The following is a 14,744-nucleotide window of genomic DNA, read 5'->3' on the forward strand; positions in this document are numbered from 1 at the left end:
TTAGAATAAGTTCATCTCTCTATCTGGTTTTCTGTATATCTCTACTTCTCTTTCCCTCTCTAGGTATCCAGTAAGTGGTGAGTTTATCCCTGTATCATCTTGTTTTCTCATCAAGTGTCCTGCCCATTTGCATTTTAGGGATTTTACTTTTCTTATGATGTCAGTGACTTTTGTTTTCTGTCTTATTTCTAGGGTTCTTATTTTTTCTATCCTTTTGATGTGTAATTACATTGCTCTTTGGCATGTTCTTAGCTTGGTTGCTTGTTTAGTTATTAGTGATGATGTTTGTGATCGATAGGTTAGAATGGGTAGCATGATCATATGAAGTTTGCATTTTAGGCTGATTAGTAGGTCTCCCTTCATTTACTCTCTTAAACTCCAATAGCTCCTCCAACTATTGGTGATTCTAGCATGTATTTCTTTTTCCATTCTGTTTCTAAATGATAGCATCTGGCCTAAATATTCAAAATCATCTTTGTAACATTATTCTGTTTTCAACAGTTATTGCAATTTCTGTGTAATTAGTCATTAGTTTAGGTTTACTGTAGTTTATATTTAATCCATTATGCTTTACTTTTATTACTTAGATCTCTAATCATTGTTTTCAGTTTTGAGCTGTTTTTGGAAAAGGGTGCTATGTCATTGGCAAATCTAAGATTGCCTAAATTTTTGCCTAGGGTGTTTAAATCATAATTATTCTAGTTCAGTTCTTTATATAACATTTTCCAACAGTGAAGTGAATAGCTTGGGTGTTGTCGGGTTTTCCAGTTTGACTCGTCTTCATAGGTTGAAGGATGGTCCTGTTGTCTGAAGTTTGATTTCTGCTGTGCTACTATTAATTATCAATACTTTTTTAATATTCTGATATATTTATTTTCTATAACTTGATTTTAGAGTCCCAGAAACAGCAGCTTGTGTTCTATTGAGTTGATGCCTCTGGAAAGTCTATGGATGCTATGTATAGAGGCTTATTATATTCTTGATATTTTTCACTAATTTAGTTGATAGTATGCAGATGATCAATAGTTGAAAAACCTTTTTCTAAATCTTATGTGTTCATATGGTTGGTTCTGATCTAGTTAGCTTGTAATTCTATTTTGGATAATCCTAATAAATATTTTATAATTATGCAAAATGAGACTTATGGCTCTGTAGTTGCTTATATTTGATCTATCACCGTTCTTATGAAGTAGTATTATTTCTGAAAAATACTACTTCATAAGAAGTTCTGGTAATAGTTCCACGAGTCCTGTTTTGAAGAATTCTGCTGGAATTCCATCAACACCCTATGCTTTGCCATTTTTCGTTTGTTTCACTGTTTTTTTTTTATGCTATTTTTGACATATAATTTTAAACTTTGCTAAGCTGTACTCCTCACTCAGATCATTTAATCTGTTGCAGCTATTGTGAAAATTTGCTCAAGATCAGAATGCCTATGCAACATAGCTGCATTTTTTTTTTTTTTCAAATAATTCTCCCCCCCCCCCTCCTCCAGAAGTAATTTAGGTAAGAGATAAATTTCATTGCTTAGTGTGAGACCTGCTTATTTTAAAGGCCTGAAATGGCTTGAAAAAGTTTGATCTCTAGAGCAAGATTTTTGTACATTATAAAAATTAAATTTAAAACTGCCAAAAATATATAAGATTAATAATAAAAATTTAAAAAAAAACCTATACAAACCAAATCTTTCCAACTTGAATACTGTTCTCACACCTAAAAAGTTCTAGTTACTAGGATTTTTTAGTCCTTTATAAAAACTATAAAACTGAAGAGCAGCTTATGTTGTTTTTTTATAAATGTTTTTATAGTCAATGTGTCCATTAAAATTGACATTATAATTCTCTTATTCCAAATCAGTTAAAATCCATGCAACAACTATTCAAGACTTTTTCACTCAACTCCAAAATTACAGAACAAATTTTTCTTTCTCCTCATTCATTCATTTTGTTTTTATCTTCTATCATGTTATATATTTCTTAAGTAATTTACTAAAATTTACAGAAATAATGTTGGATTTAATATCCACTTGATTTATATAATTTCTTAAGTAATACTATCTATAGGTGTTCACATCAAGTGTTAACCCCCCCCCCCCAAAAAAAAATTATCACAAAAAAATAATGAAAAATACCAGCTATTGAGTTTAAATAACAATGAAGTGAAATCTGGACTAGCAGCTTTTTTATCTATAAAAATTTTGCACAAGATTCTTCTGATCTTTCTGACAAAATAATCAAAGGAAGCATTTTAATTTTATGAGTTTGGATGATTTTACTGTGATATTTTAGTGAAGGAAAAAGTAAGTAGCATGGAGATTGGCTTCTTCTGTTGCAGTGGTTAATTGCTAGTAAGTGCATGTGCAAAATTTTTGTTTTCAGATTTTTGTTTTGTTTTCAAATTTACCATAATATTTGGTTGTACTATGAAAACAAATTATATGAAAAATCATACTTACCACTCCTTTTATTTAGTAATTTCTCCTGTATCTTCACTCCAACATTAGTCTAACACCCATTCCAACTTAATACAATATTTTTATGTACTTTTAGCCTGTAGTGTGTGGGTGAACTGATGCTACCAAGTTGCAGAGCCATGTTTGTTTAAAGATATCTACTGTCTAGACAGTACAATTACTTGAGCTCATGCACACAGTGATGAATTTAAGCAAATTAATTTAGTGCTCACAATTTTAAGAGGTATAGCTAAACCAAAAAAAGGGGGGGGGGCAACATTAATATGAGAAATGTTATATTAGTGCACACATTGAATCTGAGAAACTTGTGCACAAAATGTTTTTTCTTTCACACCTGGATCAGCCAAAATCAGAGATCATTGTTCTGTGTGTAATGATGCAATAGAACCATCTAATGCTGATGGTTCTATTGCGTGCAAAATTTACAGTTCATAGTTTTTGGCAAGGCAGTAGAAAGCAGACCTGTCATTTGGACTCATACAAGTTTCTCCTCTCTTATCCCTTTCAAAATATTGAAATATCAAAATTCAAGATATGTTATAAAATTTGCATTTTAAACATAAATATATTTATTTAATTACATTTTCTATTCATTAAGTACACTTTATACTTTTTATAATGAGGTCACAAAGACTTAAAGAAGTTATTATAATCAAGTTTGGTGTAGTAGATTTCCTTTAGATTAACAATGATTCTTTGGTACTTATGCCAAAACATTTTAGTTTATGACAAGTTGTTCACTATATTTATTGTAAGTATTCACTATGCAGTGAGTTATGTGACATATTACCTCTCATTTATTTCCTTTCATAATACTGATATAACATACAAAATGGATCATTCTGGTCCATTTACTAGTAATTTTATCCATGAATTTAACATTGAACTTTTACCTAACAACTAAAAAATGATATACCATTATTGCAATTTTACTGAATTCAGTAATGAACATAAAAGTTTGAAAGTCATTTTGATGTCCATTATTTGTAGTTTTTCTAATTATGAGAACAGATCTCTTTCATATTGGGAATGTCTGGAGGGGAAAAAAATCGTAATGTGACTTATCTGCAGTTTTTATTTTCCTGATTATTTGAATGTCACCTTTCCTGCCCCCATCTTAACATCATATTATTCCAAACTGACATCTCTCAGAAGTGATGGGATTAGTTGTCATAAATACTTATAAATAAAAATAAATAATTATTTTAAGTGTAGCTTTCTTTACCATCAATGTTAACATTACCAGAAACAACATTTGTAATACAAAAGAGAGTAGTAGTTCACCATATTCACTATTCTATGACAAGACCAAACAAAATATTCATATTGCATGGCAGACATTGAAATGATTTCATCCTTTTATTTACAATTTTCTATCATTTTAACCATGTATTTTTTGTTAGTGTTGGCAGGGTGTAAGAGGTGTTTGTGATTGTTCTGAAGCTGATAGCACTGAATCCAGAGAACCATTTAAAAAGTTATATTTTATATTGTTTTTTACAACTTTTAAAACTTAAAATTATATCTTTTTTTTTACTCTTCATGACACAATATAACAACTTTACATGCTTCCAAGAGACTTTCCATGGCCTATAAGGAATGCAGAGAACTTACTGCAGCTACTGACTCAGTGTAACCCTCATCGTCCTGTGGGGCCCCAGATTTCTGCAATGTCTGTTTTGATGCTGAATGTATGATGATGGGATGGCAGTTTAGAACTTACCCAAACTGTAATTGGGCTCATTGACCAAATCTGTGTATACATTATAATGACACAATATTGCATTTGCTAGGACATCATGTGGTTATACAAAGTTCCTATTGTTTTTGTCAGGGAATGAGAGTGAACAGAAAAAGTCTGCTTCTGAAACAACCTCATCAGAATTGAAGTAGGTACTACCAGCTTAAGACACATTAACAAGAAAGGAAATGGATGTATTATGTCAGTGTAGTTGATGTTACCAGATGAAAATACAGTGATGAAAATCAAATATTGAGAGAGAGAGCCTTCTGAAGTAATGATTTTTTTAATGCATTAAGGATTAGGGAGTTAAAAGCTAGTTCTTGTATCAACACAAGACACAAAAAAGCATTTGGGAAAATTTAGAGAAAAGGGCAAGACTAATAATAGGAAGCTTCTGCTAGATTTCTGCTCAACCTGAACTAATTATTATTAATGCATGTTCATGCATAAAAATGTACATGAATTTATATGAAGAGAACACACAAATGTGGAAAATCTTTTGTTATTGTTGATTACAGTATCTTCAGATTGGTCCATGATAGGAGAGTGTGCAGACAATTTGAAATAAAGTTGTGCAGGATAGAATGACTATCCCACTGAAAAAAAAAAAAGGAAAAAAAAGCCATGTGTTAAGGCTTAAGTGTTGAGAGAAACCCAGCACTTAAGTCTTAGTGCTGGGGTGGGGTGTTTTTTTTTTTATGTATTATTTATTTTTAAGGTGAGCCCTGGGTCGTGTGCTGGAAAAAAGTCATTGGCATGCCAAGTTTGGCACGCATACCAAGGGTTCCCCCACCCTTGCTCTAGGTAGATGTGTTACTGCTCTCAAACACCCTTTACCCATCCCCTATATCTTAAAGGACTTAGATTTTTTTACAGGAGCAATGGTTATTATCAACTGAGCTCCTAGACATCATTATAAACAGTATGAAACATCATTGTGAGTGCTGTATTGCTGTGATAGGTGACCACATTCCTTATTGAGGCACTTTAATAATCTTATTTTGACCTCATTCTTGATCATTATACCCATTTGTTACTGAATTAAACTATTTATTTGCAGTTTTTGTGTTTCTTTCACATCTCATAACATACTGCTTTTCACCGAATTACATAAAAATTCATCATAGTTCTTGAGTTGTTTTTTTGTCTTTATTCCTTACTTTATGGAAACCAGTGAATGGATATAAGGGTATGTGTGAGAGAGAGAGTTCTGATACAGATTGTGAGAGTTTATATATATATATATATATATATATATATATACAGTAATCTAAGATTTATCCAACCATAGCAGGAATGTGGTGTTTTTCAGATAATTGAAGGTATAATTTCATGATCCTAAACAAATAATAAAATATAAATTATTTGAAAAGAGAAGGCTGGGTAGACCTCAAAAAAGGATATTAGATGGATAATGAGACTATGTCAACTGACTTCTGGAACTTTTAATTTAATTTAAATTAAGCTATTATTATGAAGGTTGGATAAACAGTATATAATTGTCTACCCACATGCATATTTGTAGTTCAAAGTGGCATACCTGCTGTTTTGAACAACTTCAGGGTCGTGTGCTGGAAAAAAGTCATTGGCATGCCAAGTTTGGCACGCATACCAAGGGTTCCCCCACCCTTGCTCTAGGTAGATGTGTTACTGCTCTCAAGGTTGTATATAAATTGTAAATGTAGATACTTATAAAATAAGTGTGAATGTATGCATATTTATACATTTAATTTTTAATTCATAGGCTCATCAGTCTAATAGAGTATGTAATGCATTGGCACTACTACAATGTGTAGCATCTCATCCTGAAACAAGATCAGCATTTCTTCAAGGTATGCATGTTTTTTTTTATTAGGCTTTTTTTTCAACAATCCTATGCATCCTATAACTCCTGATATTCTTATACAGCACTTCTGGCTATACTGATATTTTTTCATATGCAGTACACCATTGACAGTTTTTAATTAATTCGTAATTCTCAATTTTTCTCTGTTCTGTTTGTGCTGCAGAAGTGGTTCATAGTTTCTGTAACAAACTACTGTCAAATTTAATTTTGAAAAAGATGATGAAAAGCTTATTTCAGGCTGGTATGGTCATGCATTTTTTGTTTCCATTGGAATTGTTGGTCTTAAATTCAGAGTATATACAGGATATTATTATGTGTGCATGCATGCACATTTGTTCCTGTAACTGATTGAAAAGTGAGCTTCAGAAACAAATCAAACATCAGCAGAATTCAAAATGATGCCTTGTTTGAATTCTGCTGATATGTAAGAAGTATCAGTGAAAGGAAGTGTGGAATTGACAGAAGAATTAGAGAAATTCTATGTCGATATAATTGGTGTTACCGGAAAATGACAAAAATGAAAAATGACAAAAACAGGTGCACTTCTTCTCAATAACAACAACTACAACATGCTATATTTAAGCAATAATGAACAGGGAAAGGAAGGAGTAGGTATAGTATTCAATACTAAACATCAAAATAATCTTTGTGATTGGCAGGAAGTTTTGGAGTAATGGTGATATGGGAGCAATCCCTATAACATGAAATTAAATGATCAGATGTTTATTGTTTCTGCAGTCCCTCAGAAGCTCTATTAATAAATTAGGAGAGATGGTTTTGAGTCATTGGAGAGGGATTTATATATGAAGGAAAAGTTGATACTAATGATAATGGTAAGTACTTAGTAGATTTCTGTTCAGGGATGTATGGACTAGTTATTACTAATGCTGTGTTCCAGCATAGAGTTGTGGATAAATTTGCATGGATGTAACACAAACGAAATAAGTCTCATTCACTACATTATTTTTTATATTAATTTTTTCATGCTGATTCAAGGACACAAGAATATAAATAGTATTTGAAATAGAAAGTGATCACCATTTAGTTTTAAGCAGAATAAAAATGGATGTCTTACTCTAAAGAAAAATATGCAAGTTATGTTGTATGAAAGTTTATAAAAAAAATAATTCAGGCAACTTTTGGAGGCATGTAGAAGTTTTTTTTTTAAAAGAAAAAAAAGAACCAAATCGAAAGTTCCTGGCAAATAAGTTAGCAGGTGCCCTGAGAGAAAACAGAAAAATGTATGAAAGCAAGCTAAACTGTGTATGTAAAAGTAACTAAATAGAAATCGTGGGAACACCTCGGTAAAAGATAAATATCAAGCCAAAATGTTCGGGAGACTTTGAGCCTGTATCCAACAGTTGCAAAGAAAAGGGATAAGTCAGCCACTACCAAAAAATCAGTGTCATGGAGAAAATCATCAATTAACTGCTTCACTACCTAGAAGCCCACCAATCAATCCATGACCACTAGTGTGGATTCTACCACTGTGAGTCCACAGCAGATCTCCTTGTTAGTATCACTCATATATGGACCCATCTTCAACTTCATGTTAGGCTCAGTGGCTTGTCATTGCTAAATAACTTGGCTTCTTAGAAAACTGTAAATTGTTTATATCCTTTTTGCTAGTTTGCGTGTATTGCAGAATGAAAAACGTTTTCTGTGAGGAAAATCCCTGCTACCTCCATAAGAAAAGTAACTCCCTTTTAGTTGAAACCCTGATGAAGGTTTTTTGCATCCAAGGTGGGATTCAAATCCAGGGTTTTATTATTATACAGGCACCTCTATGGAGTCCAAACACTCATTACAGGAGACCCAATCTATCCACACAATCTATTATACTTCTCCTTGAACCCATTAACAGACAAAACACTTACAACTGACTCTGGTAACCTATTTCACTCATTCACAACTCTCCAAGCAAAAAATCTAGTTCTCACACTTTTATTCAACTTCCAGAAATGAACCCTTGTTCTGGTCCCTCCACACAAGTGCCGAAACATTTTCCCTTCATCAATCCTATAAAACCCTTTAAGCAACTTAAATGTTTCTTTCATATGCCCTCTTTTCTGCTATTAACCGACTTCTGCAATCCAAGCACCTCCTCAATCTATCCTCATAAAGAACATTCCACAGACCACTCACCATTTTGATCACTCAATCCTTTCCATTGCTTCCTCATCCCCAGGGGACCAGACTTGAGCATAGCAATCGATGTGGGCGTATCAAGGCCTTATAAAGAGGATTAACAACTTCCTTATCTCTACTTGTTAATGTGTTCTTCAATAGCGAAATAATCTTATGGGCTACTTTAGCAACCTCAGCAATATGTCCTCTAAAATTTAACTCTCTGTCTACCACCACCCCAAAATGTTAACTTCATCTATTTCCTGGAGTACAGTGCCATCAATGTGATACATGACTTGTAATCTATTTTTCCAAAAATGTAATTTATATTTCTCCACATTAAACTGATACCCATTATCTTTCGCCCATACTGATAGCCTATTTAAATCATCCTTCAAACTCTCCACACCACCTTGATTAACTATCGCTCTACCCGATTTTGTATCATCAACAGACAGCTGAATATTTTCTTTCAGGTTATTTCCTATATCATTTGTGTATATTAACAACAATGGTCCCACCACTGAACCTCGTGGTACTCCACTAGTGACATGTTTTTGCCTCAGTTCTGCCCCTCTATATACCACTTTTTGATATCTGTCCAGCAACCACAATCTTATCCAATTAACCAGGGTCATGTCCATTCACATTTGTTCTAATTTGCGTAAGAGTTCTGTGGTATTTGCAGAAATACTACAGAAATGTCTTTGCAAAAATCATCTAGCCATTTCCTTTATCCAACTCAGCTGTTACACTATTATAAAAAGTTAGTAAATTACTAAGGCATGACAATACTATGTTGACTCTCATAGAGTATCATATTTTTATCTACCCATTCTTGAATTCTCTTTTTGATCAACTTTTCTAGACCACACCTGGGATATTGATTGGTCTATAATTGGCTACTATTATTTTTTAATTCCCTTGCCTAAGGGAATTTTAAAAAAAAATAATTCCCTTAGGCAAGGGAATTATTTTGCCCTCTTTCCACTCCCTGGGAAATCTACTAGAGCTGAGACTTGGAGCTTAGTCAAAGGCACTGCCAGTTTCCTTGTACATTCTTACAAAACCCAAGCTGGCCATCTAATCCCACAGCTGTATTTACATTGAGATTCTGCAGTATCCTAAGAACCTCCAATTCATCCACCTCTGTACCCACATTAGTGTCTGATACATAGGTTACTGCTTTAACCTTGCTAGGATAATATACCCTTGCAAAGTGGTCACTCAGTAACTGAACTATTTTATCCACTTCTCTCTCCCAGTGACCATCATCACTCATTAAGGTTAATCTTCCATAGTCATTCTTCCTCTTACTTGCTACATAACGAAAGAGTTCTTTCGTTATGTAGCAAGAAGAAAAGTCTACTTAGTCTTGAAAGAAGACTAAGTAGATTTTTTTTAATCTTAAAAGAAACGTATTTAATTTTTATTTATTTTTTTTGTTCTTTTTTATATTTTAATGGAAAAAATCGCACATTAGTGTTGGTTCACAAATTTTGCTGCTTGCGTATTTCGCCGATTAATGAATATTAGTAGATATATGCTTATTCATATAAGTTTCATTTCAAATGTATTGATAAGAAACACAAAAAAGATTACAAATGCAAAATCTTGAATATAAATTTTATCGAATATAAATACAATAAATATTATAATAATATGTCTATATTAAGAATTTTTTTTTCCTTTTTTCGATGGGGCCGTGAAATATTTTAACTTTTCCAAAGGAGGTCTTGGCATCCATTAATTCGGGAAGCACTGCTCTAGATAACTCTTAACTATATCCCATGCGCTACTGACATCCTTAACCTGTAGTGTTTCATACCATAAAACAAATTTAAGCTTCTTCATAAACATGTCATAATCACCTTCCTTGTAGTTCCACAAATACTCCTCCTTGATAGAATATTCCTCATGTTTTACAATCTCCCAAGTCAAGACAGCACTGTCACTTCTGCCAATTGGCAATGTTGTCACCTTGGTTATGGATAGCTCTTCTGATCCTATGACCAGGTGCAATATTCTCCCACTCCTAATCCCCTCCATCACATGCTGCCTTAAGTAATTATCTCTCAGCAGGTATATAAATTCTATTTCCTTCCAGTCTATATCTCCACAGTTGAAGTCCCCCCCCCCTCCCCATAATAATCACTCGACCTGTACTCATTGTGCTAATTTGGCAATGCATATCTTTCAAATCATCTGTGTAACTCCTGGTCTATAGCAACAACCAACTGTATATTTTGTCTTACTGGCCCTAATCTCACTCCAGATTGTTTCAAATTAACAGTCTAAAAAATCTATTATTTTTCATTGCAGTTTATCTGCTATCATCAGCAGTACTCCTCCCCACATCTCATCTTCTCTATCTTCCTTGAAAATACTAAACCCTTCGCATTCTGTCCTTGTAACCACATCATCTGCTGTTAGCTAAGTCTCACTAATGCCTATAACTTTTGGCAAGGTGTTGCACTAACCAAGGCCAAAAACTCCTTGTTCCTAACACTTCTGGCATTAGTATATGCAAACTGCAGCATACCTTTAGGTCTGAACCCACCCACCTTTCTGGATTGACTACCCTATTCAGTATTTTTGTTTGAGAGACTAGATTCCTTACTTGGTCATTCTCACCCTCACTCACTTCATGGGTGCCTTCACAATTGCTTAAGTTTTCCTGAATTTGTGCTTCTGCATGCTCAGTGAACAAAGCTCTCTCTCTCTCTCGACATCAAAACCATCTAGAGCAGTCCATCAGCATTGTACAAATCCTTCTTTCCGTCAAACACGGGCTACAGATCCACAAATCATTCCCTCTACACAATCTATGTATAGACTAATCTTTGCACTCAAAGGACTTCATGTATACTGACTGAGCTAGGTCAATCCAGCTTATGGAAAGATTTGGTGAAACCTGTTTAGTCACTCTAGATGTTTCAAGGACTTTTTATTTGGTTTGGCACAAAGTCTTGTTCAACAAATTACTGTTTGGATTGTCTACCCTTCATGCTTTGTAGATGGATTGCCAATTTCCCCTCTAGGCACTCATTGCATGTCATGGTGGATGGCTTTAGATTTCCCTACCAATGCAAGAATATCCAAGGGTGCAGTAATTCTGCCTACACTCCTATTCACAGTTTTTGCTAATGACAGAAAACTTTACATGTCCATTTCATTTGATGAACCTTGCAGTGCCCATATATCCAAAACTATAAGGGCTTTTGTAATCACTGCATTAAACACTTTTCTCCAAAATGTATCTTAGTGAGGACAACATTTTAAATGTCACCAGAACAGTTTGCCTTAATTCACACAAAAACATTTCACCTCTGCTCACCTTTGATAAATTCAGTTCTCCTTGCAAGATCAGAGATCACTCTACTCGGATTGATTTGCACCTCTAGTCTCTTCTGGCATAAGCATATGACATTCGTAGCCTCCTCTCTATTCGAAATAACGGGGGGGGGGGGCTTTCCTGCTCAGGGCATTATTTCTCACCAGTACAACTCCTGAAACTGTATAAATCACAAGTCTATCCTACTTTAAAATATTGTTCTCGCATAATAGGTGGTGCACCAGAACTTGTCTACAAATGTTTGATGTTGTCAGAGAAAGATTTGGTTAATTGGTGACTCTTCTCACTCTAGTCAATCACTATTATTGTGTACTGTTTCTGTTTTGTGCTTTTTCTGCAGGTATTTTTATGGGTAGTGTTCTGCTCAACTGGCCGACAACATCCCCCCCCCCCCCCCCCCACTTACCCTCAACATCATAAATACACAAGCAGCTGCTAGTCAACATCCATTCACTGTCCAGTTCTAAAACCTCTAAACCAACTTCTTATCTTCCTCTTTCATACCTTCTGTCACTGTGATGTGGTAGAAGGTATGAAAGAGGAAGATAAAAGGTTTTAGTTCTTGCAAGTTTGTGTTTATGTGGAATTTATATATAAATATTAAAAATAATGATAATAATTTGAATTTCAGAGTTACTTTTATGTAGCTCAAGTTTTTTTTAGCAGTAATTCAAAAAGTTTTGTAGAAAAGAAGCTGACCCTGTAACCAACCCATAAGGCTTAAAATTACTGATTAAAATTTATTTTAAAGTGAATAGTCTTGAAGGAAAAGATAACCAAATGTGATGAATTTTCAAATTTGGTTACTTACAGGATTTATTTTTAATTTTATTTAATACTAAACATGATGGATCCAAAAATAGTATAAAATTAAAATGCTGACAGTGCAGAATTGCTAAATGTGTACTTAGAAACATGAAATATCAAGAATATAATACAACAAAACCAGATGAATGGACAAAAAGTTGGAACCTGTAGTATACATGACTAGAAAGCTGTAATAATGAGGGTGCACTGGCTATTTCAGATTAAATTGTCATCAGATGGTGGAAGGTAAAAACTAGTTATGAGCTTTTCATGAGACTTAGCTTGAGGATAAAGAGGCATAATTGATAATTTAAACTGAAATATATTGATTTTTAATTGACCAGTGATTTATAAACATACATTGATTGGCTTCTTCAGGGCTTACAACAGTAAGAGAAAACTCAAAGTGCCTAGTACAAACAAAATTGAGTAACACTCATATAAATTAAAAAAATTGAAACAGACGCATAACATTACACGCATGGAGCGTGTTATGAGCAAAATGAAATTCTGTCAGACTTGGCGATCTTAAGATTTTTCCATATGTCAGCTATTATCATTCCCTGGTTTCTGTTAAGATCTTCTCCAGAAGACTACTACAGCTTCCTTGAAGTTTCTACAACAGAAGTCTTCTTCTAGATAAGGCACGGAACTCCTATCCAACTCAATGGTGTGGTTTGTCATCATGAAATGATGGGCTAGACCTGAATTGATTGCAAACCTGTTAAGACTGTCCACCATGTTTTAAGATCACCAAAAGACATCATTGCTTTTTTCAAACACACTGGAGTGTACAACATCCCATGCTCTTATGGCCTAAACTATGTAGGACAGACATTGAAAAAAAAAAAAAAAAAACATATAGGTGATGTTAATAACAACAGAACAGACAATTCAGGTCTAGCCCATCATTTCGCAATGACAAACCACACCATTGAATGGGATAGGAGCTCCATGTCTTATCTACAAGAAGACTTCCATTGTAGAAACTTCAAGGAAGCCGTAGTAGTCCTCCGTTCTGAAGAAAATCTTAATAGAAACAAGGGAATGCTGATAGCTGACATATTGAAAACATTAATAAGATCACTCAGTTTGCCAGAATTTCATTTTGCTCATAACTACAGAACATACTCGCACGACAGTGACTAATACAACACACTCATGCATATGATGTTATGCATCTGTTTCTATTTTTTAATTTAGACGATAGTGTTACTCCATTTTCTCTGTACTAACCACTGAGTTTTCTCTTACCGTTATAAGCCCTGAAGAAGCCGAACAGCTCCATTGACAAACCTTGTTGACATTGTATATTTATAAATCACTGGTCAATTAAAAATTAATTTAAATTATCTAAAATTTCAGTTTAAATTATCTAATTGAGTGACCAAATATAGTTTAACAAGGCACAGTTGATATAACTTAATTTGTTAGACAAGATTAAGTGAGATCTGTCATGCTTATTTCATATGGGTTGGTTCTCAAAGTTATAACTAGCAACTTAATTCTGAGCAATGTAATTGGTTTTTGTTTTCTTCAAAATCAACTATGGTGAACTTTTTTTGATTAGGCATGCTTTAATTGTATCATGTATAATGGTATTTTAATAGTATTATTTTTAATGATGTTGCTGGCATCCTTTTTGTTTGCATTTTTCTTTATAGTTTTATGTAAGCAGTTATGGTAATCATAGTAATGTTCAATTAAACACAATTTTGAAGAAGAGATAGTGGGTCTAATGTATCTGGTATTGCTGTTGGCAGGTAAATTTGTAAACAACATAGTAATATTAGATGGCATTATTGTAATTTTATTATTGCATAGCACCTTCAAAGGACAGATTGCATATATTTCGTGTTTCAGTAAATAGTGTTGCCATCTATGGTCTGCCTCGACCATAGATGGTAACACTATCGGCAAGATATTTTTTTTCTAAGTTGGTACATCTGTCATAAGCATCCATGTGAAATTGCAAGTCATTCTAGCAAGTAGTTTGTTTTATACAGCTGTGAAACAAAATTGTTGTCCATATCCCTTGAAATGGATAAAATTTGAGTATCGTGCGGTTTTAAAATTCTTTGTAAAAGAAGGTTTAATGCCAAAAGAAATTCATACGAAGTTCATAAACGTTTATGGGCACTGTTCTCCTTCATTTTTGACAATTAAGAAATGGACTGCTGAGTTTAAACTCAGCAGTCCATACAGCCTTGAAGATGATCCATGTGAAGGACTCAAAAAAAAAAAGTGTAACACCAGAAATCATCGATTGAGTGCACGATATGGTATTGGATGAGTCAAAGTGCATGAAATTTCTGAGACTATAGGTTTAAAAGAACGTGTAGGATATATTTTGCATGAAGAATTGCAAATGATCAAAAATGCACTTGCATGA

General features: G+C 33.7%; 1 protein-coding gene across 1 annotated transcript in view; it reads left to right on the top strand.

Moving 5' to 3' along the window:
• Rcd-1 (Required for cell differentiation 1) overlaps positions 1–14,744 on the top strand; it is a 105,415-nt gene that overhangs the window by 37,777 nt on the left and 52,894 nt on the right. Inside the window, exon 4 of the mRNA XM_090411911.1 lies at positions 5,962–6,049. Coding sequence (XP_090268037.1) covers positions 5,962–6,049 — 88 coding nt within the window. The remainder of the gene's footprint in view (positions 1–5,961; positions 6,050–14,744) is intronic.

Source organism: Typopeltis vanoorti, chromosome 22, assembly GCF_054136105.1.
Source record: "Typopeltis vanoorti isolate ZY-2024b chromosome 22, IOZ_Tvanoo_1.0, whole genome shotgun sequence".
In the NCBI taxonomy this organism is placed as follows: domain Eukaryota; kingdom Metazoa; phylum Arthropoda; class Arachnida; order Uropygi; family Thelyphonidae; genus Typopeltis; species Typopeltis vanoorti.